At 37.0% G+C, this 26,164-nt stretch overlaps 1 protein-coding gene across 50 annotated transcripts in view; it reads right to left on the reverse strand.

The window, feature by feature from the left end:
• The window catches only part of LOC108445573 (hornerin-like), a 51,303-nt gene that overhangs the window by 12,851 nt on the left and 12,288 nt on the right, over positions 1 to 26,164 (reverse strand). For 8 of the 50 annotated variants that reach the window (XM_017729800.1, XM_017729795.1, XM_017729797.1 and 5 more), the window contains exons 15-62: positions 25,693 to 25,728; positions 24,224 to 24,265; positions 23,276 to 23,305; positions 22,989 to 23,024; positions 22,590 to 22,631; positions 22,260 to 22,289; positions 21,944 to 21,979; positions 20,699 to 20,734; positions 20,333 to 20,374; positions 20,003 to 20,032; positions 19,716 to 19,751; positions 19,317 to 19,358; positions 18,987 to 19,016; positions 18,700 to 18,735; positions 18,301 to 18,342; positions 17,971 to 18,000; positions 17,655 to 17,690; positions 17,224 to 17,268; positions 15,946 to 15,978; positions 14,444 to 14,464; positions 14,122 to 14,160; positions 13,973 to 14,014; positions 13,757 to 13,792; positions 13,598 to 13,633; positions 13,219 to 13,266; positions 12,595 to 12,624; positions 11,362 to 11,400; positions 10,696 to 10,737; positions 10,444 to 10,485; positions 9,513 to 9,551; positions 8,976 to 9,017; positions 6,697 to 6,738; positions 6,556 to 6,594; positions 6,115 to 6,156; positions 5,974 to 6,012; positions 5,591 to 5,632; positions 5,450 to 5,488; positions 5,009 to 5,050; positions 4,868 to 4,906; positions 4,695 to 4,739; positions 4,186 to 4,227; positions 3,530 to 3,568; positions 2,482 to 2,520; positions 1,758 to 1,796; positions 1,482 to 1,520; positions 1,176 to 1,214; positions 876 to 914; positions 137 to 166 (exon numbers count right to left, since the gene is read on the reverse strand). In XM_017729800.1, coding sequence (XP_017585289.1) covers positions 137 to 166; positions 876 to 914; positions 1,176 to 1,214; positions 1,482 to 1,520; positions 1,758 to 1,796; positions 2,482 to 2,520; positions 3,530 to 3,568; positions 4,186 to 4,227; positions 4,695 to 4,739; positions 4,868 to 4,906; positions 5,009 to 5,050; positions 5,450 to 5,488; positions 5,591 to 5,632; positions 5,974 to 6,012; positions 6,115 to 6,156; positions 6,556 to 6,594; positions 6,697 to 6,738; positions 8,976 to 9,017; positions 9,513 to 9,551; positions 10,444 to 10,485; positions 10,696 to 10,737; positions 11,362 to 11,400; positions 12,595 to 12,624; positions 13,219 to 13,266; positions 13,598 to 13,633; positions 13,757 to 13,792; positions 13,973 to 14,014; positions 14,122 to 14,160; positions 14,444 to 14,464; positions 15,946 to 15,978; positions 17,224 to 17,268; positions 17,655 to 17,690; positions 17,971 to 18,000; positions 18,301 to 18,342; positions 18,700 to 18,735; positions 18,987 to 19,016; positions 19,317 to 19,358; positions 19,716 to 19,751; positions 20,003 to 20,032; positions 20,333 to 20,374; positions 20,699 to 20,734; positions 21,944 to 21,979; positions 22,260 to 22,289; positions 22,590 to 22,631; positions 22,989 to 23,024; positions 23,276 to 23,305; positions 24,224 to 24,265; positions 25,693 to 25,728 — 1,821 coding nt within the window. The remainder of the gene's footprint in view (positions 1 to 136; positions 167 to 875; positions 915 to 1,175; positions 1,215 to 1,481; positions 1,521 to 1,757; positions 1,797 to 2,481; positions 2,521 to 3,529; positions 3,569 to 4,185; positions 4,228 to 4,694; positions 4,740 to 4,867; positions 4,907 to 5,008; positions 5,051 to 5,449; positions 5,489 to 5,590; positions 5,633 to 5,973; positions 6,013 to 6,114; positions 6,157 to 6,555; positions 6,595 to 6,696; positions 6,739 to 8,975; positions 9,018 to 9,512; positions 9,552 to 10,443; positions 10,486 to 10,695; positions 10,738 to 11,361; positions 11,401 to 12,594; positions 12,625 to 13,218; positions 13,267 to 13,597; positions 13,634 to 13,756; positions 13,793 to 13,972; positions 14,015 to 14,121; positions 14,161 to 14,443; positions 14,465 to 15,945; positions 15,979 to 17,223; positions 17,269 to 17,654; positions 17,691 to 17,970; positions 18,001 to 18,300; positions 18,343 to 18,699; positions 18,736 to 18,986; positions 19,017 to 19,316; positions 19,359 to 19,715; positions 19,752 to 20,002; positions 20,033 to 20,332; positions 20,375 to 20,698; positions 20,735 to 21,943; positions 21,980 to 22,259; positions 22,290 to 22,589; positions 22,632 to 22,988; positions 23,025 to 23,275; positions 23,306 to 24,223; positions 24,266 to 25,692; positions 25,729 to 26,164) is intronic. The other 42 variants (XM_017729784.1, XM_017729783.1, XM_017729799.1 and 39 more) reach the window with 42 other exon arrangements.

Genomic DNA, 26,164 nt, shown 5'->3' on the forward strand with positions numbered 1-26,164 from the left:
AACATCTAAGTCACCAAAGGAACAATGAATATAAAATTAAGAGTACATTCAAATAAGTAAGTTGGAAATAAATAGGATCTCACATAATTTTCCAGTTAAATAGTTTAGTAAAAGAAAATGTATAATGAACACTTACAGAACTTCCCCCAGAACAATCACATCCACCCTGTAAAGAATGCAGAAATTATTTAAGATATCAAGGGCACAGGACTGAAGTGGGTTCTAGTTACAACTCAAATTACTTCTACCATCCCAGGCATGCAAACCATAAAGCTACATTCTTAACTGCCCAACTTCTAGTACTGAGTCTATTTCATCCAATGCTACTATTCCTGCAGTTATTGTTCTGAAGGGGCAACGTACTGCTAATTTTTTTGTCTTCAAATTTTCTTACTTACAATTTTTGTGATGTTAGAAACGTTACTCATCAAAAGGATGAGTAAAAAATACTGAGTAGTACTACAGAAAGCAATTTTTTTTTCCTAAACAGGCCAGAGCACCTAGAGTACATGCAGTACTGTTTCATATTACAGATGATACAGAAAACAGGTGACTTCTACTTTGATAAAACTGACTGTGAGATGGCCAGGAGTTCACCATTCAGTGTCTCACTTTCCACTTTCAATATGCATGAAATTTATTTAGCACCAAAGCAGCTACAGAAACTCAGATGCATGTGCCAAACAGTTACTACTGGCTACTCTGGCTTGCAGGATGTCCAAATGACACAGCAAGAGAAAATAATGTGTTGCTGAGGCTTTGGGCAAAAAGGACTGTGGTGAAGGGAAACAGTTCTTGTGAAGGAAGGATAAGAGAAATAAATTTGAGTGCCTGACACTAGCCCAGCTGAAGACTGTGAAAAAAGAAAATCATACCTGGCCACCAGACTGGCTGCCTCCTGAGGAAGATGAACCCTATAAATATTACATTCTCATTTAAAAACTTTGACACGTGCATTTAAATACAAGGTATTGTCTTTTACTCTTTTAACTATGTTTCAAAAGATCTATCAGGCTGAGAATGCAGTTTTATCTATAGAAAGATTAATGAGGGTAAAATAAACCACAGAGTAGTCTGGAAATTTAGGTATTACCAATCTGGTAATATTTTCTTGAAATATGTACATTGGGGGCAAAAATGTCTCACAATAACAACAAAGAAAAAAAATTTCCCACCTGCCCACCATACTGGCTGCTTCCAGATGAAGATGAGTCCTGAAAACAATAAAAATACTTTTATTTAAAATATATAAATTAATGCCAAATATTTATTACTTTCATTTTTCCTGGTGTTAAAACATCAGTTAATACATGAATTGTATTTTGACTACTCTGCTTGCATTTGGACTTTTACATAGAGATATATAAGGAAGAATGAATCAATCTTGTTCACAGATTAAAAATTGCTGTAATACAATATGAGGCCTCAAACTTTTGTATGACAGATACTTGAGATCAAAAATACAAAGATTTAGTATTTACCTGTCCACTGGCATAGCTACCACTTTGAGAAGATGACCCCTGCAAAAAGAAGACCCAATTTATTTTAGTTTGAAATGGTTTCTGGAGAACAAGACTGTTGTACACACACAATTTTTAATTTTTTTATTCAAACAGTTTGCAGTTTGATTCCACAAGACATGATGCCAGATGTCATGATATTCTGGGAAATAAATGGTTTGGTGTAATATGCTCATTGGGATAATTTTTAAATAGTACAGAAGGGAACTGTAAATAATAAATAAAATAGATGCTTACATGTCCACCTGACTGGCTGCCTCCTGGGGAATAAAAATCCTGGAAAAATGTATTGAAATTACATGAAAAAACCAAACCCCCAAAACTGCAAAGATCAGAGTGGAAGATAAACACTCCTTCTTGCTTCTCCACATTCCTTATTTTTCTGTCATGGATTATTCAAGAAAAACAAAAAAAATCTGTTGTCTTTCTGTATAAAACAGCACATGCCCCTTCATGACTAATTGCTCTTTTGGTGGAAGATATTCCTTAGGATACATGAGTTGGAAGAGTTATATCTCCAACAAAATAATTTATCAGTCTGTGTCGTTAGAATAATTACAGTATGTGCCATGTAAAAATAATAGGAAAAAGGAAGCCTTCATAAGTAAGTCATGCAGCATAACAAAGCAAAGGGCTGCATTTAGAGTAAGTGCTGGTATACAAATGATGGTATTGAAGCCCTTTGCAGTAAAGCAATGATATAAAAAATACAAGGACTTGAACAAATTGTGCTATCGCATTTGTGATGTAAGTTTGAGATTCAAGAGCACACCTCAGCATCAGTTGGGATTTCTAGCAGAACTTTAACTCTTTAGCCATACCCTCATTCCCTCTGTGCTTGAGGACTTTCTGTCCCCCACTGGAAGCTGCCCCAGGGTTTCCACACAAGACGAATTTAGGTGCTGGCAGTTGCCAAGCACTAGGGCCGGCACCTGGCAATACGTAAGGAAGGAGGGCTTACCCGCTCACTCTGGCCGTCACCAGTTGGCAAGGCAGAATCCTAAAAAATATCAGAATCTAGTTATTGCCATGGCAAATACTACTTTTTCTTTCTAAGCAGGGGTGCAATGCAAAGGAAAGTACTGCTTGTGGAAGGTTGAAGATGTAGGCTGTAGGATAAGCAGTCTACAAGTTCTTTCTCTGCTCATTTCTGGAGAATGGCATTTCTTTATTTTGAAAGCTGAATCCTGATATAGTGAAATAAAGGAATGAGATCATATCTCAATCTATTTTATTTCCTCCAGAATGTTTCAGTGAAAAACATCAGCATTTGGAAAGCTGTCTTGATTTTTTAAGACCAAGATGTGGTACATATCTACTGTTATACCTTAGTTTCTTTCAGAGGGGTTTTTGGGCCCTCTGTAGTATCATATTTTAGCTTTCTTGAATACCCATAAGAAGATTTTGATATAGAAACTTCATTGAAGCTATTGACACAGTATACTTGTGACTAAAGTGCACAGCTGAATTTATAATTATTTGCACAGAGCAATTTCCTACTAACGAGGACCCTGGAAAACACTTTAAAATTGTGAAGTTTTATAAACAGCTTCAGCAGAATTATTAGGAAATATACTTTAGTCAGGAGAAAAGGCATCTTCCTAGGAAAAGCAGGCAGTTTTCACCACACTATATGAAAACAGACCATTCCTATGCAATATATAGATGAAGGAACTTGAGTCTTACATATCTGGCATTGGCAAAAAAAACTAAGTGTAGCGCAAATTGGGGATGGAAAGAGGGAAGTAGTCATATACTAATATTGAGTTTTGATGGAAATTGTGAAATAAAAAGAGCTTTCTTTTTAATTGCTACTTCTAATAACCAATTCAAAAAATGTTAGATTGTTAGAAGTTAGAACTGTTGTAACTGCAATTTTAATTTGTGAAGTCCTTATCATGCATAGCACAATCATGTGACACCAGATAAGGTAAAGGTCCATGTAAGCACCTAGATACTTTAAAAGGTAGTGAATTATGATATTGATATTGTTGAGAAGAACTGCTTACACTATCTTCAGTTTCACTGCCTCCCATGGAAAGTGAATCCTGTAAAATGAAAACCATTTATTTTTATATAAAAGGACTCTTACATGCTCTTAATTGTGGAGAATATAAAATAGAAGAATAAAGCTAACTAACTGCTTAGAATCTCCAATTTTACCTAAGCTAGGGAATGTGCAAAAAAAGAAAAAATATGTAACTTTATCTGTTGCTTAAGCAGAAGAGGCTGGAAAAAGCCCCCTCCTTGCAAACATGCATTTTTATATGGAAAAACTTTTCAAGGAAGTTAATTTGCAAAGCTTTCTTTATATTCAAAAATCCCATTTTTTAAACTTTCAACAGCTTCTGCATAAGTAAGGTGTGTAAAAGTAAATGTACAAAATATTTTCCTTTTGAATGAGGAAATGTTATGCTAATGCATAAACAATAAAGTACTTAAAGCATTGAATAGTCACAGGGCACAGTTAAAAACAGCATACATAGTGCATCATGTTCTCTACATTATGGAAACATTTTAAGTTGCTACAAAAATAAAGAGAAACAAAAGTTAAAATGGCATTTCTGTGGTCGTGGTCACTTAAAAGTAACTGAAACATAGAACCCAGGACACATGAGAACCAATACAGCAAGCTTAAGCTTTTGATGTAGGAGACAACATTTACCTGGCCATAAGCGTCAGAACCACTGTATGTGGAAGATCCACCCTGTTCAGAAAACATAAATGATTTTCATATTGCAAACAGACTCTTTTTTTTGGATGCTTACTGTAGGGATCTCCTTCTTGGCAGATTTAAAAATATGATTATTTACTTAGTTATCAGAATGGTTAGGCAACTCAGAGTTATGTCCCTGCAAAACACTAATGTAACATACTTTTTAACTCAAATTCTAACTCCACTTTTGAAGAGACCTTTATCTTACAGGTAATTCAAAGCTAGCATTGTTGAGAAGAATAAGCCATAAAGGTTGGATGCATCCCACCTTGTACTCCCCTATAAACTTCCAGACTACTTAGTTAAAAATATATACAAATTTACTTATTCCTCAAAGAAAAGACCACTTTCATTAGAATGTAGTGAGAGCCAAAATACAGATATAGCTGTATATTTACTTCACTCAGAGTATTGGCCCTCAGCAACATTTACACAAAGAGAAAAAAAAGAGTATTTACCTGACCGTAGGATTCACTGCTGCCATCATAAGCAGAAGACCCTCCCTGAACAGAAAATAAAAAAGGCTGATTAATTTGATTCTCCCAAGAAAGTGTTTTCAATCATTCAAGGACACAACAGGAGTGAAAATAAAAGAAGTCTGTTATCTCTACAAACAAGAAAGAACACCTACCTGTCCGTAAGATCCACCAGGATAGAAGGAAGGCCCTCCCTGCAGAGAAAACATAGAAATTTACTGGTTTGTAGTTGAATTGTTTTCTCAAAGAATACTTTTAGTCTGCTCCTATGCAGGCACAGTGACCAGAATATTTACCTGATTACCGTAGTAAGAACTGTGGGACGAACCTGGGCCACCCTGAAAGAAAAGCACAGACCAGCTATTTTCTTGCAGATGAGAGTTTAAATACCTGCATACCTGGTTCTCACTTTATAGCCTGTCTCCCAGTTTTAAGCTAATTTTTAGGTGCCTAAATAAAACTCAAGACCATTATTGTTAAAGTGGAAGAAATCCGGCAGCAATTTTCTTAGCCTGCTGAAACTTGAATTCTGCAAAGAAACTGCAAAGACCATTCTGTACTGTTCCCTGTGAAGCTGCTCACCACCAGGTTGCATCAGGGTTAATTTAAGTTTTCTGCTCTAGAGGACAACAGTTGAGTCTGTATTACGCTATGTCATAGCACCCACAATATTGGGGGTGAAGGAACCAGGAGGATGGGAGTCTGTGTTATCCTGGTGAGAGAGGAAGAACAACTACCTGTCCATAGGATCCTCCAGGATAGAAGAAGGGCCCTCCCTGTGCAGAAGACAGAATGGGTTACTGGTTTATATCTGGCTACTCCTTCAGGGAAGGTTTTAGATGGAACTTCTGAATAGGGCATTTTAACTGAACGTTTACCTGGTTACCAGAATATGTGCTGTATGAAGAACCTGGAGCTCCCTGAAATGAAAACATAAACTAGCTATTTTCTTGCAAACCGGATGGTGGAAATACCAAGGTATCAGAATCTCACTCAAGGCCAATACTGTTGAACAAGAAGGGACTATTTATCACTAATTTTTTAGTTAGATGAAAGATCATTCCATGAAAGTTGTAAGCATAAGTGTGTCTTTTTCTCTAACAGATTTCATGTGGTAAGGTACAAACAGCTGATACAATTCTTAGGTGTTATTATAGACTCAGCTTTTGGGTGTTGTATTTCACAACAGCCATTACACGGGGAATATAGAAAAGAAGATAAAAGAAGTCTGTTATCTCTACAAACAAGAAAGAACACCTACCTGTCCGTAAGATCCACCAGGATAGAAGGAAGGCCCTCCCTGCAGAGAAGACATAGAAATTTACTGGTTTGTAGTTGAATTGTTTTCTCAAAGAATACTTTTAGTCTGCTCCTATGCAGGCACAGTGACCAGAATATTTACCTGATTACCGTAGTAAGAACTGTGGGACGAACCTGGGCCACCCTGAAAGAAAAGCACAGACCAGCTATTTTCTTGCAGATGAGAGTTTAAATACCTGCATACCTGGTTCTCACTTTATAGCCTGTCTCCCAGTTTTAAGCTAATTTTTAGGTGCCTAAATAAAACTCAAGACCATTATTGTTAAAGTGGAAGAAATCCGGCAGCAATTTTCTTAGCCTGCTGAAACTTGAATTCTGCAAAGAAACTGCAAAGACCATTCTGTACTGTTCCCTGTGAAGCTGCTCACCACCAGGTTACATCAGGGTTAATTTAAGTTTTCTGCTCTAGAGGACAAGAGTTGAGTCTGTATTACGCTATGTCATAGCACCCACAATATTGGGGGTGAAGGAACCAGGAGGATGGGAGTCTGTATTATCCTGGTGAGAGAGGAAGAACAACTACCTGTCCATAGGATCCTCCAGGATAGAAGAAGGGCCCTCCCTGTGCAGAAGACAGAATGGGTTACTGGTTTATATCTGGCTACTCCTTCAGGGAAGGTTTCAGATGGAACTTCTGAATAGGGCATTTTAACTGAACGTTTACCTGGTTACCAGAATATGTGCTGTATGAAGAACCTGGAGCTCCCTGAAATGAAAACACAGACTAGCTATTTTCTTGCAAACATTTACATAAATGAGTCCATTCTGAATTTCTATTCTTTCAAATAAAACATTACAGCAACCATTAAAAGAGAATGCTGGTTAGTACTTTCTGTTAGAGATAAGGAAAACTTTAGCAGGTTCTGTTATTTCCTGTTCAGGTTAAAACATCTGGAAGTAGTACTAACATTTAATTTTACTCTTTCTAATTACAGAAGCCTATGTCATACCTTGCAGACTCTATGTTGTTATCAACGATCATGACCTTATGGTCTTTTTAAAAATTGCCAGAATACTTAACTTCCAAAGTGTAAAGAGTACTTAGGAGAGCATATTTTTCAGCTTACCACTTAAAGGAGAAGACTATTTACCAGTACATGACATTCACTATTACTGTCACTTCCCCCTTATATACAAAACAGGGAAAGTATTATTCTATGGCTGCTTCCTCTGAGACTATTTGTAGACTAAGATCTTGCCTTTAAATGAAGCTTGGAGAAAAAGCAGAACAATTGCAGTGTGAGGAATTTGGGGATCCACATGAGTAAAACCATTTTTTCCTTTGAAACAAGATGGTTTAAATATGTATAGCTTTGACTCTTAATTTATAATATTCTTCAGGTTTGAAGAGACTTTTGTGTAACTCACAGCTTTTAAATCTAGAAGAATGCTTTTTGCAAGAATTTTTCTCCTGTGCTGAAGAATCTTCAAGGAATCACAGAATAATCTGAGTTGGAAGGGACCCAAAAGGATTATCAGGTCAAACTCCTGGCCCTGCACAGGACCAGCCCCCAAGAGTCACACCATGTGCCTGAGAGTATTTTCAAAATGCTTCTTGAACCCTGTCAGGTTTGGTGCTGTGACCACTTCCTTAGGAAGCAGATGACTCTCTCTTTTATGTAAGATTTATAAATAGTAGTTTATTTGTACATGTACATCTATCTGTAGCTTGCTTTTTCATTATTATTAGAATGTAACCTATCATGGCCAGTCTGTTTACATTCTAATCTAAGCACTGTAGCTGCCATGTGTAGAGGGCCCTGGAGAGAAAATGAAGTTCATTTTTAAATTCAGTTTATTCCTTTGCAAAGATCACTGAATTTTACTGTTGGCTGGAGGCAAAGATCAAGTCTATTGCTACACAGTTTATCAAAACTAAATTTGATCTGCTGATATGATTGCAAACCTGGAACAAGCTCTTGTGTATCAAAGAGGACACATTTGCACTGAGAATTGGTTTCTGATGTGTCCAATTTTGACGTCTTATTTTCTTCATGTTTCAGTATTATTTATTTTAATAGACTAGTTTATGTTTTAAAGCATGTAGGTCATGATTACTGCTTAGCCTCAATTAGATGAAAGAGGTGGTATTGTACCTGACCAAAATTACTGTTGCTATATTTTAAGTTAATGAAGTTAAGTTCAGAAAGCAGTAATTTCTTTATACAACTAGTTTGCTTAAATAGAATGGGTTTTTTAATAGAAAGAATAATCCACAAAATGCTTTTTGTCGAAATCGAAAACTAAAAAAATACTACACCATTCAAATGGGTTTATGTAAATACAGCTTCAATAAAAGGTTAAGAAATATGTATCCTGATAGAAGACAGGTGACTTTAAAATCCAAGATGACTTTAAAAGCCAGAAGCCTGGTAAAACTAGTCTATAATGCCCATATAAGCACATTCCTTGGCCTTTTTCCTGGCACAGAGGCATTGCCTAAAAGAAAAGGTTATCCAGTGCAACTGAAAATGAAATTTCAGTGATTCTCTTTAGGGGAAAGAACAATTTAAATGTTGATTTAAGATATTATATTTTGAAATATATTTTGACATATTGAAATATCAACATATTTTGATATTTTTAGTCACAGTTATTTTATTGTACCAGTGAGAAAGACAAGGAAACTAAGCTGGATGCAACTAAATACTGTGGTTACTACGAGGTATATTGACTGCTTTTTGAAACTAATGAATAATTAGCTCATAATAGTCAAGTGACAGAGCATCTGGATCAAAAAGCACACTTACAGAAAATAAGTGGCCAAATGGTAATTATGCAGTTAAGTGGAACTCATTCTTTCATTTAATTGTGTATAGTTCTACCCATACTAAGGAAATTACCATTAATGTTTAGAGTTAACCAAATGTTCGTATTTACAAGGTGATTAATTCAAAATACTCCATTATATAGAAGGAAGTATAAACTTAGAAAAATAATTACCTGTCTATGACCACTGCTTCCATCAGGACAAATGCAACCACCCTACAAATTAAAAAAAAAAGGAAACAAATATTGCTTTGTGGAAATCTAATTATTTCAGATGCAAAACTGTTTAGGGGAAGAAAGCCTGTGAGACTGCAGAGTAGGTGTGACCTTTCCTGTACATAGAACAAACGAGGGGAAAGGACAGATGTGTATGTTAATGTTTGCTTTGGAAGCCAGGCTGATAGTGCATCTCTAAGTGTGATGTCTCAATGACAGATGCCTCAGCACGAGAGAAGTATCAGGGTAGTCAGGAGTATCACCATTGTGCTATCACCAATAAAACACGTTATATTGAAACAGTGCTAAAAAGTGATTTCAGAGAGCCATTTCTGAAAAATTTAATGTGAATAGGGTGACTTCATTTACAAATTAATGGATAACGTCACCAATCTTCTACATAAAACTACTTAAACTCTGACTCCTGAATTTAGTTAGTTTAATTACCAGGAAGATATCTGAACAAAACGACTTAAAAATAAAAGAAATCCTGACCTGATTACTTGATCCACTGGTTGCAATAAATGATCCACCCTGTGAAGAAAAAAATTCTATTTTATTAGCATTTTATTAGAATCTAAAGTATAAAACTATGTAGTGAGAAACTCTAACACAAACTCTATTACTTCCCTGCACCAACAAGCATAACCTGTTGAATTACTGTGAAAACATAAATTAGGAGGAAACATAATTAAATGACTGGATACAAATCACAGGGAATGGGCATTAGGAAAACTAATTAAGAAAACAGTTACCTTCCAGAGCTCAGAGATCTGTCTGTACCCTTGAACTAAATGTCAAACTCTCTGAGACAGAGGACTATGCTAATGTTAAATCTACATAATGCTGGGTGTACCAGGATTTCAGATCCCTGGGAAGCTGATAGGTACCAATACAAGATAAGATACTAAAAAAACAGAACAAGGTCCCACTCTGGATCAGTTAAATTTCTCATAATTCTCTAATATATACACTGCTGCAGCAGTACATAATCCTACAGAATATGAAAGCTGGATGTACTTTTGTAACAGAAATACGTAATCCCCAACATGTGCCTTCTTACCAAATGCTAAATAAAACAATTATATATGTATGGCCATTACCATCACTAGAGCATGAATATTTCTAAAAAAAGAATCTGAAACGGTATAGTTTGTATTTTTCAAATGAATTTTACAAAATGTTACATAAAGAAACACCTGCAATTCTTACCTGCTTGGTGGGGTGAAGGAACAGAAGAAACTGTGTATTCTGGGCCCAATATCACTATTTACAACTGTGCAAAATTATAACTTTATAGGGAAAATGTTGTCAAATCAAAATGGTATCCTGCAGCACAGAAAAATTACTGGAACCTAATTTTCAAAATGAAATGTAATTTATCAGAAAGCTCCTTGATATCATTCAGTTGACACTATGTTATTACCTGGATGTCAGACTGGCTGCTATTTGAAGGAGAAGATGCATTCTGTGAAGAAACAAAAAAATGACACATTTATCTGTAAGGGTAATAAAATAAAACACATAGTTCTATTAGGAAAGAATGACCTAACCCTAAACAGAATTAATTCTCTTTTGTAGACACTGGATCCTTCTTCTTTTTTGTAGGTAATACACAAGGAGCTACAAGGTTACCACTACCAGCAGTAGTTCAGAAGAAGTGACAAGAATGGTTTACCTGTGCATCATAGGCTCTTCTACTTAAAACATGTGATGTGTCCTGTAAAAAACAATAACTTTTACTATTAGGAGATGAAAACTCTATGATCAGTGATACATCTTTTTTTCATTCCATATTATTTGTTTACAACAGGTGCAGACCCATTATTGTGTACATTGAGTAGGACTGCATTATTATAAAATAAAAGGCTATTTGCACATAATTTTTATGGGCTACTACTGAGTCTGACTTGCAACTATACAATACACATATCTGTATCTCCTACACAGCTGCTGAGCACAATAAATTAGCAAACATTATTATTCCATCTTTCTTCAACTAAAATGTTAGCTGTCCTTTGTTTGTATGATACTCATTTAATTTTAACTTTAGCTTGGACCAACTCTGTATGTGCTTAATGAAGAACAAGAATTTGAGCTGCCCTATACTTCAAAGCATGATTTTCATGTCTTTTTTTTCATATATCTACTTTCTTTAAAGAAATTCACCCAAAGAGCAAATACCCAAGTAATTTTATTTTACTTTCCCCATATTTAGGAGAATATCAACTAGTGAAAACTTAATTAGGGAAAAATTAGGTATAATTAAGATAGATTAGGTATAGGTTGGACCAAAATCCTACAAGCAGGCCTACAATCCTACAAGAAAAAAAGTGATACTTACTCGGGCAACAAGAACTTTCTTCTTTGCACAACCAGAACGCTGTAAAGAAGCCACAAGCCTGTTATTACTTTATGGGTGTAGTCATCTACATGAAATGCTTTAACAAAAATCTACTACTTGTCAAGGTGATGTTTGGAAAAGGAAAATGTCCAGATATTTCATTGTATTAGCAGTAAGAGCCTTAAAAAGCATATTCTTTGTCTGTTTTCACTTTATCCCTTTCAACAGAAGTTCCTGCTTAGGGGAGTCTCTCTCAGCTGAACCACTGTAGTTTAGAGAACAATCTGTAAAAGGATTCTCTCTTGTTGTTTTGTTGCGGTTTTTTTAGCATTCCCCATCCTTCTTTGTGAGAAAGTTTAGAAGCAAACTCTTTTACAAAGCAGTCCAGCAATACGGACTGGATAGAGAGATAACCAAGGGAATACTAACATCTTTCATGAGCAAAGGAGGAAGTGACGATGCTCCTAAACAGGGCTTGCTGATGAAGGATGTCTTTTTTCAGAACATTTAGAATTGAACATAGTGCAACGCATTCAAGGTAAATACAAGCCAAAACAAAAGATGTTTTCAGAAGGCCTCCGTACTTTCTAGAATACATTTGGTGCAGTACTTGAGTACTACAGAGGAAAAATAGGGAAAACAGTGAATGGCTGAGAACTGAAAAGGCAAGTAGTTGATGACAGAAGGTTACTCTAGATGGCAGTAAAACAAAAGGAGGTTGTGACAGATGGGAAAGCTTCTCTATGAACAGAAACAAGTAGGAGAAAATGTAATTTATTTACACAACAGTATATTTGCTTGGTGACAATCTATCCATGTTAATTCACCATTTCTGCTTGTAGGACAGATGGAAAGTCTTGACACAGATAATAATACTGGGTAATACTGGGAACAAATGTTGCTCTAAACCAGCAGCATGTAAGTGGCTTTAAATCTGAACGAGTGAGCAAAGCTTGAGATGGCTACATGCCTCATGTACACGGGTGATTAATTCCCAAATAACTGTCCAGTTAAAGTGGATATATTATGAATCGAATGTATTAGTATATATTCTTAGAAGTATTGTGCCATTTTAATAATTGTGCAGCAGCCTTGAATACAGAGAAATAATTAACTTTTTGAAGGGTATTATAAAGCAATCATATACTAAAGGTCAACAGGTCTAATATAGAAGTGTTCAGTTACTAACACTGTCTAATCATTATAATAATACAGAACAAACAAAGTACTTACCTGATTATTGGCACTGTAGGTAGTGTCATTCTGGAAAAGAATACATTATTTCCTTTTTTGAGAATTATTTAAATAAAGTAAGCTTACAGAAAATTGTTTCCGATACTGCATACAGATATAACAAAAATCACTTATTGCTGCCATTCTCCACAGCCTTGTCTAAATTAGTTTGAAATTCTACCATTCTAGTCTGAGAAACATTTTAATAACAACCTTAGATTGGTAGAAATGTAACATGAAAAGCAGTGTAATATCTGTAATATCTTGCATTCATTGTATATACCTAAAGATTTTCTTTCAGGTTTGGTTTTTTTTCTTTAATTAATGTAAAATGTACCCTTAGACTTTGGGGAAAATCATCTGTTACAGGAAAGGCATTGAAGTATTTTTATTCATATTTCATTTCATCATGTTAAATGCATTTAAAAGCACTAAGTGTATCCGTAAACATATGTATGACAATTTGCAGCAAGAGAAGAGGCAGTTGCTGAAACAGCTATTAGTGTGGAAACTCAGCATTCTTTCTGGATCATTCTGCACCAAAGACTGCATCTAGCAGAGCAACATTTTCTCATCTACGTGAAAAATATTGAGATGAAAATATATTAGAGACAGCATACTCACATCATCACAGGCATTGGGATTACTATCATCTGAGAAGTCTTGTGAGTCCTAGAAGGACATCAGATACCAGTTATTTCCTCAAAAGTATGAATTGCTAAACATACACTTTCATGTTGTCCTCTACAAGACAGAAGAGACGCTCATGCAAAAGAGGAGCTGAGTTAAATTAAATTGCGATCTTTATAAGGCAAAAAGGAGCCAAATACATAGCTGCAATAGTGGCTGACAGAGAATGTTCCAATCTTCAGTAAAGAAATAAAAAACAACAAAACAAATCCAAACCAAGAAAAGCACAGAAACAATTATGTTTTATTACATCTTTGAGAAAAATGATGCAGGGACTACGAATAATATGTAACCAGGAGAAAGAACTACTTACCTGATTCTCATAATAGGTGTCTGAAGATGATCCACCCTTTAAACAAACAAAAAACGCAATGAAAATTGGAGAAAATTAGGATATAGAAAACCTGATTTTGAGCAGAGGCTAAAGTTTATATGAACTGATGTACAAGTAGTGAAATAGAGTATTACTTACTTGGCCACCACCATAGTTTTGTGAGTAGGATCCATCCTATAAAACAAACAAATATAAACTCTACTTCAGAAGAAACTGTGATTTGGCTCAGAGGCTGTAAAGCTGGAATAAACAATTGACTAGGATTCCTTTGAAAAAATACAATTTTCAAGATATCTGGACAAATTATCAAATATTATAAAAGTTCTTACCAGGACAAAATCAAGGTCTACCTACCTGATTGTCACTGTAACTTTGGGAGTATGATGATCCACTCTGCTAAGAAAAAACACCAACAAAATAATTAGAATTTACATTACCATAGTGCAATCAGCCATCACAGAAGTTAAAACCATCATAAAACCTCAGTGGGAGGCAATACTTACTTGGCTACCACCATAGTTTTGTGAAGAGTATGAACCACCCTGTGAAAACAAAACAGCAACAGTTATAATGCTGGAGAGCTGAATTTTATCTGAGTGCATCCAGCTATCCTATGTTGCTGAGTTCTATGGAAGTTCTATGTAACTTCCACTTTTATATAAGTGGAATTTCAGGGCTGATAAAAAGTGTGCCTGCAGAAAATGAGTTACAAACTGGACACGGAGAGACTCTGCAAGATTCTATATCCCCATGAGCAAGAAAACTGTACTGTGGATTAGAATTGCTTTAAAAGTTTTTACCAATGGATAATAAAGAGTTACCTACCTGACCGCCCTGTGATCCACCCTGTAAATCAGACAAAAAATGCTTTAGACACTCACTGTTTGGCCATGGAATATTTTTGGTATACTTGCTTAGGAAGAGTAAGAAGCAGAGGCAGATATGCAATATAGATATAATTTCTAACATAATGAGCACACACTGCCAGTAATGCAATGGTAAATACTAGATGAGACATAAATCAAGGAACGTCAAACATTTAACTTTAAGTAATGTCTACTGCACAGATGAGTTCCATTTGGAACACTCTCTAGAGAATGTATCTTTTTTTCTCCTGTAGAAAACGTAATTTATATAGAGTGAATTTATACAGATTCCCCTGGTAGCATTATTACTTAGAAAGCTGTGACCTGTGAGATACAGTGGCCTCAAGGAGAAGGTTTTAAATAAAGCACTCAGTATGTTTCAATGTGCCCTCTTTAGAAGAGGAATGTAACTCCCTCCAGTGAAATCAGAAGAAATGTAGAAGTATTCAAGTCAAAAGTGCATAATAAGAACAGTGAAATCCTGAACTATTGAAGTGAGTGGGAAATTTTCCATTTGCTAAAATGGGACTGAGGCTTCATTCAAAACAGTCAAAAATGAAATGAGAAGTATTATCTTTCAATGTTCTAGAAGATTTTAGAACAAAATTTAAGCAATTTCTTTTTTCTTAAAAAGAAATAGGTCCTCTTAAAAATATTAAAAGCTATTATAAAATATATACCTATTTAATATAGAATTCTATCAAGTTCCAAGTTACATACAGTGCATTGTATATACTGTACCACATAATAACTATATATTGAAGCAACATCTAAGTTGTTTGCACATTTATAAATATAGTATATATTTATATTGCTAAAACACAGTATTTATTGAAACAATGAATCTATCCAATTTTTCTGTTTCTTGTGAAAACTCAGTAAGAATCAAAAGAAATGTTGTGAACAAAAAAGAAATCATCTATTGCTGCTTTCTTCCTAATTTTTAACATCACAGGGATGACTTCTTTAAACATAGTTGACATCTTTTAAAATAGTGGTCTGTAGAGCTCCAACACTTGAATTTGTAACAAATACACATGTAGCTGTCTATAATTCACTGCAAAAACAGTGAATTGTTAAACCAGTTTGTTTCAGGAACCTCAAGTGGCAGTCCTAAAATATTTTTTGGCTTTTGATAGGAAAAGAGAGGCTGGCGAGTTCCAGCCCTGATTTAAGTCATGCCAGTTAAGGAACTGTGCAGCAGACAACTTCTTTCCAGAATCTGGCCTTAATGTCCTAATGATTTAGATGTTTCACAGACATAACACTAGGAAAAAAGGGGCAAGAAAGACTCCAAAGCCCCTGTGATACTTCTGTGTATAGGAAGATAGTCAGTTCTAATCTCAAAATTTGTAAGATTACATGGATTTGTGCAATATGAATCTGAATTTGGGACTAATTGAGTTAGTGTCAAAACTAATTGTGGATGCATCTTAAAATAAGAGGAGAAAGACCATTTACCTGGTGGCAGGGATTGCTATCATATGAAACACCCTGTCAAAAACCAAACAAACAAAAAAGTAAATGCCATTTTTCTTGCAAAGTAATTAGTTTCCTTAAAATTTCTTATGTGTGAATTAATGTAACAAAACTCAACATATAACTTTACAGAGGGTGAGTTAAATTTTATTTAACCCTTTAAGTGTGTGGCTTTACCCTCTGCCACTCTCATACTCCCATACAAGAATCAAGACACATGCACACAGATGATCAAAGGACTACTTGTGAGCCACAATGAAAGAGGTAGGTTGGTAATTGATGTCTCTCTGTACCATCCTAGTTCCTGTTGATTGGCAAAGATGAACTGTTGGTGGGATTTTTTGGAAGCAACTGTTACTGTTGGGTAACCATCTATCTAAATGTGACCATCAATCTCTTGCTAGATTCACCCACCATGCATTTTAGGCAAGGCTTCTGCTCAGAGCCATTCATTTACCCGTTTGGGGTATATCTTGTGATGACAGGATGAGGAACAGTACACAGAAAGAGTTCTGCCTTGGCTGTCACCCTCCCATTATTACAGCACAGGTCTTCTCTTGATAAGTCAACCCATGACACAGCTTGGTGGAAATAATCCGTTCTTCAGTGTTTATCAGTGTCATTGCTGGTAACTGTGTCCTTGTTGTAATGCTCCTTATGATGCTTTCACATGCATTTTCATTCATGCCTAACTTCTATTAATCCTAATATTTCTGCTAAGTACTGCTAAAAATGTCTGTATTTATACTTATCTTTCATTCTGGTTGCTTTCCTCAATATACTTATTTAAACATAGGTTTACTATTGGCCTCACCCATGATCCGTTCACCTGGGATCTCATAATCAAAGACAATGTCTTTACACCATTGCAGACATACACAAGATGAAATAGAAACAGGATGAAAACTACTAATTTAATTCTTATTCCATTTGAGTCACTCTCTATTCCTATCATTTTCTATAGGAAATAAATGGAGTAACATCCAAAAATTCCCAAGCAAAGATTTTATATACTTATTAAGTAGACAGATTAATCACTTGTTTGTCTTCCATGTGTAATTCTAAATGGGAGCAGCCACTTCATATTGGTTACAAGGGCCAACAATATCAGCCTTTCTTGACCTCTGTGCTAGATAAGTCCATGTAACAATGAAAGCAACAGATTTCAAACTAACAAACATTATAAATTATTAAAAACATGCTACTATTGCAAAGAAAGCTGGGTATAGTTTTCAAATAGTTTGGAGAAAAAAGTCTTACTTGTCCACAACCACTGCTGCCACCATAAGAAGCAGATCCACCCTGCTTGGGAAAGAAAAAGAGCAGCTCATGATCCAAATATTCCTATTCTCCATTTCAAACAGAGATATAAATTTTCAAGGGCTTTAACTGCCAAGTTGCTTCCAAGGTAGAAGACCAACTACATCCTACTGTGAATTATCTGGTAAAGTACTGAGTATGTTGAATACTGAAGTGCATCAGAAAGCTGAAACCTGCATGCACTCCTTTCTACAGGGGAAAGTGCTGCTTCAGTGAGCCTATTGTCAGAGCCATATGAAAAAAGTTCATGAGACTTAATTCTAAAGAGTACTTACTGTATTATTTCAAGTAAGAAACAACAGAATTCTCAATACATATATGGGAACACCACATACATGCTGTATAATGACCAGTGACTGACTGATGCTTACCTGTCCATAGGAGCTGCCACCTTGAGGCTGGTAGCCCTGTAAGAAAGGCAAGGAGTCACTTGTAAACAGAGCTGTGTAAGTGCAGTCCTAGCACAGCTGAAACAGAATCACAGAATGCCAGAGAGAAAAGCACATTTCCATTAAGGGTTCCTCTCTACTATGTTATTTTTTCCCTCATGGTGTTTTAGTGGTACAAACCAAATCAAGGACCACTCAGAAGCACCAAGAAGGAAAAAAGCCCACCCATGCCCCAAAGCCCATTTACAAGACAGGCTCCAACAGAAAGGCTCAACACATTTCAGCAATGAAGTCTCACCTGGCCGTAGGACTGGCTGCCTTGGGAGCCCTTTAAATAAAGAGAAAATAATTACCACCTTGACAAGGAGTCTTCTTTACAGAGCATAATGTTTATGGAACTAACGGCTGCATGTGGGATTCCCTGAAACATTCTTCCTGTGCCAAAAGACACAGAGCAGAATGCTAACAGCTGTGCCTCTGTGCAGCATGTTGTCCTATTCTTAGCAGAAGCCACAGCCCAAATTGAGACACAGAATGCCAAGGGAAACATCACTTCCAAAGTGTGCCAGTCGTGTCAGTCACAGAAAGGTCAGTAAAGAACTTTCTGCAGAACAGCCAGTTTGCTTACCTGGCCATAGGAACTGCTGCTGCCCGAAAAACCTGGTCCACCCTAAGACAAGGACACCATTTGGTTACTTCCCTTTCAGTAAGGGAGCCAGCCTGCATTAGCAACAGCCAGCACCTACACCCTAAAGCCACACAGGGCAGTATGAAGAGCCAGACATCTCCTGGCACTCATGAGGATGCTGCGTGTGATGATTTCACACACTGGCATTCCAGATCAATAAGTAGCACATGCATAAATGTTGAGTGTGACAATAGACAGTTTCAGAGAAAATGTCCATTAAAGTTCAAAATCTGAGGGATTGCCCAGTATCTCTACAGTGCCACAGTGCTCCATTTCTCAATTGCTATATGACTAAAATACAGCTAAAATATTCTCAAATGCTAAATTACTGATGCGTACCTGGCTGTAGGAGCTGCCACTTTGAGGTCTGTAGCCCTGTAAGAAAGGCAAGAAGTCATTTGTAAACAAAGCTGTAGCATCTTAGCACAGCTGCAGCAGAAAAGTCCATTTCCACCTAAAGTTCCTCTGCACTATGTTCTTTTCTTCCCTCACATGGTATTTCAGTGGTACAAACCAAAATCAAGGACTACTAGGAAACATCAAGAAGGTAAAAAATGGCCCATGCCCTGAAGTCCATTTACAAGCTCCTGCAGAAAAGCTGAATACATTTCAGCAAAATGTCTCACCTGACTATAGGACTGGCTGCCTTGGGAACCCTTTAAATAAAGAGAAAATAATTACCACCTTGACAAGGAGGCTACTTTACAGAGCATAATGTTTATGGAACTAACAGCTGCATGTGGGATTCCCTGAAATATTCTTCCTGTGCCAAAAGACACAGAGCAGAATGCTAACAGCTGTGCCTCTGTGCAGCACGTTGTCCTATTCTTAGCAGAAGCCACAGCCCAAATTGAGACACAGAATGCCAAGGGAAACATCACTTCCAAAGTGTGCCAGTCGTGTCAGTCACAGAAAGGTCAGTAAAGAACTTTCTGCAGAACAGCCAGTTTGCTTACCTGGCCATAGGAACTGCTGCTGCCCGAAAAACATGGTCCACCCTAAGACAAGGACACCATTTGGTTACTTCCCTTTCAGTAAGGGAGCCAGCCTGCATTAGCAACAGCCAGCACCTACACCCTAAAGCCACACAGGGCAGTATGAAGAGCCAGACATCTCCTGGCACTCATGAGGATGCTGCGTGTGATGATTTCACACACTGGCATTCCAGATCAATAAGTAGCACATGCATAAATGTTGAGTGTGACAATAGACAGTTTCAGAGAAAATGTCCATTAAAGTTCAAAATCTGAGGGATTGCCCAGTATCTCTACAGTGCCACAGTGCTCCATTTCTCAATTGCTATATGACTAAAATACAGCTAAAATATTCTCAAATGCTAAATTACTGATGCGTACCTGGCTGTAGGAGCTGCCACTTTGAGGTCTGTAGCCCTGTAAGAAAGGCAAGAAGTCATTTGTAAACAAAGCTGTAGCATCTTAGCACAGCTGCAGCAGAAAAGTCCATTTCCACCTAAAGTTCCTCTGCACTATGTTCTTTTCTTCCCTCACATGGTATTTCAGTGGTACAAACCAAAATCAAGGACTACTAGGAAACATCAAGAAGGTAAAAAATGGCCCATGCCCTGAAGTCCATTTACAAGCTCCTGCAGAAAAGCTGAATACATTTCAGCAAAATGTCTCACCTGACTATAGGACTGGCTGCCTTGGGAACCCTTTAAATAAAGAGAAAATAATTACCACCTTGACAAGGAGGCTACTTTACAGAGCATAATGTTTATGGAACTAACAGCTGCATGTGGGATTCCCTGAAATATTCTTCCTGTGCCAAAAGACACAGAGCAGAATGCTAACAGCTGTGCCTCTGTGCAGCATGTTGTCCTATTCTTAGCAGAAGCCACAGCCCAAATTGAGACACAGAATGCCAAGGGAAACATCACTTCCAAAGTGTGCCAGTCGTGTCAGTCACAGAAAGGTCAGTAAAGAACTTTCTGCAGAACAGCCAGTTTGCTTACCTGGCCATAGGAACTGCTGCTGCCCGAAAAACCTGGTCCACCCTAAGACAAGGACACCATTTGGTTACTTCCCTTTCAGTAAGGGAGCCAGCCTGCATTAGCAACAGCCAGCACCTACACCCTAAAGCCACACAGGGCAGTATGAAGAGCCAGACATCTCCTGGCACTCATGAGGATGCTGCGTGTGATGATTTCACACACTGGCATTCCAGATCAATAAGTAGCACATGCATAAATATTGAGTGTGAGAATAGACAGTTTCAGAGAAAATGTCCATTAAAGTTCAAAATCTGAGGGATTGCTCAGTGTCTCTACAGTGCCATTTCTCAAATGCTATATTCTGACTGATGACTGACTGATGCTTACCTGGCTGTAGGAACTGCCACCTTGAGGCTGGTAGCCCTGTATGAAATTAATTATTGATACATAGTTACTGTATTTGTGAAGCAGATGACTTTCTAATGTCTCTTTGTGGGGTAAGAAAGCAGAATAAGACAGAGAATGTACAGACTCTATGGCTAAACTAGAGTTATTTTGATATTTTCTATTCTGGAGGAAGAGGTGATCACCCCGTTTATTGAATGACAATCATAGAGTAGTTTTACATCTGTCTCAGACAGTACTCTAATCCTATGAGGGTTTTCCAGGAGGGGACACAACATTTCTTACTATGTTTATTTTTCCTTTATTTTTCAGACTCTGGGCTTAGATGGCTAATGCTGAATACTAGGTGAATATTGATTTCATATATTTGTATTTTCCATTGGCCCCAATTGCATAATTCCCTTCCTCTGAGGGAAAATTCAGGTGAAAAATAATTTTTAAAAATTAGGAAAGAGTCTTAGAAAAAATATAGGTTCATAAAATGGAAACAAAACAATGCAACTCAAAGTAGCAGGTCAAATGAATTAGCCAAGGATGACTGTATTAAAAAAATTTCTCAGTAATATAAAGTTACTGTGGTTATAATTTGCTGTTGCAATCTGCCTTCAATATAATCTCAAAAAAGTGCAGTTGTTTCATGTACATGCAGACCTGTGCCACAGCAGCCTGGGAGACTTATGAAGATAGGGATTACCAAAAAGTATTTGAAGTATCATGTCTATCTTTGCTATCTGACATAGAGATCTTGACAAAATTCATAGCTATGTTAGGGCTGCTTCAATTTACATAAAAACTGTGAAGGGAGGTAAAAATTCATCAGTTGCAGGCTGCAACACCAAATCTTCATTCAGCTGAGAACCTGACCCAATGTTCTTTATTCCTCAACACTACTTCACTGCTGAGAGCAAAGGAGGCAGCAAGAACTGACTATAAATTTGTATTATACCATCAACTGGAATGGGAACAGCATCAAATAGACTATTTCTACCATAAATTTATAAAGTTCCAAACCCATGGAAAAGGTAAGACAGCAGCAGAAATCTAGGATTTCTGTATCTATCCACGAAAAACACAATGGTCATGTTCACAACAAAACATTTGAAATGGAGTCAGAGATATATTGGTTAAGAATTCAGTGTGAATTGAAAAAAATTATTTTAAAATCTGCTAACTTTTCAGGACAATGACCTACACTTTCTCAAATGTTCTATTCCAACCGACATTTACCTGTCCATAGGAGCTGCCACCTTGAGGCTGGTAGCCCTGTAAGAAAGGCAAGGAGTCACTTGTAAACAGAGCTGTGTAAGTGCAGTCCTAGCACAGCTGAAACAGAATCACAGAATGCCAGAGAGAAAAGCACATTTCCATTAAGGGTTCCTCTCTACTATGTTATTTTTTCCCTCATGGTGTTTTAGTGGTACAAACCAAATCAAGGACCACTCAGAAGCACCAAGAAGGAAAAAAGCCCACCCATGCCCCAAAGCCCATTTACAAGACAGGCTCCAACAGAAAGGCTCAACACATTTCAGCAATGAAGTCTCACCTGGCCGTAGGACTGGCTGCCTTGGGAGCCCTTTAAATAAAGAGAAAATAATTACCACCTTGACAAGGAGGCTACTTTACAGAGCATAATGTTTATGGAACTAACAGCTGCATGTGGGATTCCCTGAAATATTCTTCCTGTGCCAAAAGACACAGAGCAGAATGCTAACAGCTGTGCCTCTGTGCAGCACGTTGTCCTATTCTTAGCAGAAGCCACAGCCCAAATTGAGACACAGAATGCCAAGGGAAACATCACTTCCAAAGTGTGCCAGTCGTGTCAGTCACAGAAAGGTCAGTAAAGAACTTTCTGCAGAACAGCCAGTTTGCTTACCTGGCCATAGGAACTGCTGCTGCCCGAAAAACATGGTCCACCCTAAGACAAGGACACCATTTGGTTACTTCCCTTTCAGTAAGGGAGCCAGCCTGCATTAGCAACAGCCAGCACCTACACCCTAAAGCCACACAGGGCAGTATGAAGAGCCAGACATCTCCTGGCACTCATGAGGATGCTGCGTGTGATGATTTCACACACTGGCATTCCAGATCAATAAGTAGCACATGCATAAATGTTGAGTGTGACAATAGACAGTTTCAGAGAAAATGTCCATTAAAGTTCAAAATCTGAGGGATTGCCCAGTATCTCTACAGTGCCACAGTGCTCCATTTCTCAATTGCTATATGACTAAAATACAGCTAAAATATTCTCAAATGCTAAATTACTGATGCGTACCTGGCTGTAGGAGCTGCCACTTTGAGGTCTGTAGCCCTGTAAGAAAGGCAAGAAGTCATTTGTAAACAAAGCTGTAGCATCTTAGCACAGCTGCAGCAGAAAAGTCCATTTCCACCTAAAGTTCCTCTGCACTATGTTCTTTTCTTCCCTCACATGGTATTTCAGTGGTACAAACCAAAATCAAGGACTACTAGGAAACATCAAGAAGGTAAAAAATGGCCCATGCCCTGAAGTCCATTTACAAGCTCCTGCAGAAAAGCTGAATACATTTCAGCAAAAAGTCTCACCTGACTATAGGACTGGCTGCCTTGGGAACCCTTTAAACAAAGAGAAAATAATTACCACCTTGACAAGGAGGCTTTTTAAAAGAGCATGATGTTTATGGAAGTAACAGCTGCATGTGGGATTCCCTAAAAGCACAAAGTAGACAGAGCAGTATGCTAACATCTCTGCAATACATTATCCTATTCTCATCAGAAGCCATGAATGCTAACATTGTGCGTATTGAATATTTGTGATATAGAGCAGTGGGCTTCCTGTGGCCTTGATCCCTAAAAGTCATACCTACCCTTTTGAAACATTTTTCTGGTTGCATGTAGTGCTATAGAGAATATTGACAGACTTTTGCATCCTTCCTAACCCCAACCCCCAAGAGGAGAAACACTTAGAGACTGGCTTCACACTTCATACTTGAGTTCATACTATGAATATTCTCAAGTTTTAGTTTGCAATAATCTATGACACCATTATTTGAGTACTTGTTAAATTCACACACTGTTTTTCACACAAGTAGCTTTAAGCAATCCTGGAAGACATTGCACATAGTTCCACAATTATGATTTTTCATCATTCTTGATATGGCTAAGCAACTACCCTTTACAACTTTTGGAATTCGAGGTCTAATATGCAAGGGATCTGAATCTATCAGTCTGGGGCTGATGGTGCAGTGTGAGCCTAGAATCACTTCCTCTCAGGGCCATGACCTTTATGCTCTGAGTGGAATACACTCATTTCATGTCAACCCATCACACACAGAAATACTTTTGTGAGCATCACAAACAAAAACAGTTGAACACCAACATCAGATGGTATTTTTATGAACAAAAGCCAGGGAAATAGAAATACCTGCACCTATGAAATCCATTTTTAAATGCAGAAAATGATTTCTAAGTTGTGATGGCCCTGTTTTAGTGAAGTCTACAGGAATATTTATAATACTTTTTAAGTTCACTTACCTGAACATAAGTACTGCTGCTGGTTTGCTGTTTTTGTCCACTCTACACAGGAACAACAACAACAACAGGTTACTTAATTTTAAGAGAAATTGCTTATGCACTAAGCCATTTCAAGGAGCAGCTCTGTCCCTCTATCTACTAGACAGTTTGAAAGCCACAAAGAGTTCATTACACCTTTTCATACTTTATGCCATCTCCATGTGCTATAAGATGTATATAAAGATGCTACAGAAATAAAGTGTTAAAAGTATATATATATCTCTTCTTATCATTTTCTTAATGAAAATTAATTGTATAATACATCTTGGTGTAATATTGTGGTATTTGAAGTGAGTTAAAATAATTCTGCCCTTCAAATGTACGACACATATTGCCTTTAAACTCATTGCCTTTAAACTTTGTCTTCATATTATGACCGGTATTTTTTCATGAATAGGTACAACAAACTGTTGACAAAGTCTTTGACAAAACAAAAATTGAAAAAGCCACAGTTACAATTTAATCTAAGGAAAGTCACTGCAGAAAATATTTTGATTCCCACGAATTACGTGGATTATGAGAGGAATAAAATGATTTTTATATCTACACAATGAAAACAGTTAACCTGTGCAACCAAAACACTGTACATTTAAAGTCATAAATTAAATAACGAGGAAATCTGATTCCTTTCTTTGCCAGCATTCATCACTAGCCAGGGAAGAAAATAATGCTATGTATTTTGAAAGTGATGATTTCCAAAAGACTAATTTCAGCTGGGGTAACCTGCTACTGATCTTTTGATGAAAGTGAGAATTTGTTGTTGTAGTCTAATGGACTAGCATCTAGTGGACTGGCTAGCCATTAAGAGTGGGATACATGCTAAACGTGCTAAATTGCAAAGAACCCAGAAAAATATGCCTGAATGATATTCATAATACTTTATGAGCATGCTCTTAATGAGATTGGATTGTAATCAACTTTCCAAGTGCCTGGTTATCAAGAAGCAACATTACAAATACAGTTCACCTAAGCATTAACTGTGGGATTTTAAAAACGTAATTCTGAACTGGCTGTTTCCATTAAAAAAACAAACACTTTAAATGAAAATGGAACTGTGCAGGTTGTGATTTATATTTAATTTGATATTGACTAACATTCAAGCTTTAGTTCTAGAATTCCATCCTCCTTCCTGAGCAGACCAAGATGGTCAACTTTTGCCAATTTTGAAAGCACTATGGAATTTGCATACAGAGGTTTTCAGATTTTTTAAGTGTCAAAAACAGCTGCAATGGTCTTTAATCAGCAACCAGCTAAGATATCCCCTTTGCTGTAATTACAGACATGCCCTACTCCACCACTGTAGTTCGTGGACATCTAAGATATCTCTAAGCTATCCACATACCCACAAATGTTCCCTAAGAGACAAATTATTAGTTTATCAAGACAAAGCTTCATTTAAAACTCAAGTATAATGGCGAAAAAATGTCTACCTGTACTATGATTCTTGTCGCAGAGCTTCCCAAACTCTGAAAAAAAAATCCAGAAACAAAGAAACATAATTTAATTGTCTTGTTTAAAAGTAATGCACTTAAACAGAAAATACTAAGTTGAACAATTTAGTTTGTGAGAATAAAGGGAAAGGTCATATGTGTTACGTATTGTGCATCAGTTCTTAACACCCAGCATTCATCTAGGTTATTCTCAACTCTGAAAGTCTGGGGAGGCAGACTAAGTAATTTTCTACTCTTAAATCTTCTGTGGAGAGCAGCAGAGCACAGGTTATGTGCACCACCTTTCTGCACTACCAGTCAGCTTGGCTTTTCCAAATGTGGGGAGGGAAGCTAAGACATCATCATCCCTCCAACCTGTCTCACTGCCACTGGACATACATCAACACATACAAATCCATTTCCTCTTCCAGTCATTTGTTTGCGGAATTCTGGGGCATGAGGGACAAATGTA

The sequence above is a fragment of the Corvus brachyrhynchos genome, unplaced genomic scaffold (genome assembly GCF_000691975.1).
Source record: "Corvus brachyrhynchos isolate BGI_N302 unplaced genomic scaffold, ASM69197v1 scaffold101, whole genome shotgun sequence".
In the NCBI taxonomy this organism is placed as follows: Eukaryota; Metazoa; Chordata; class Aves; order Passeriformes; family Corvidae; genus Corvus; species Corvus brachyrhynchos.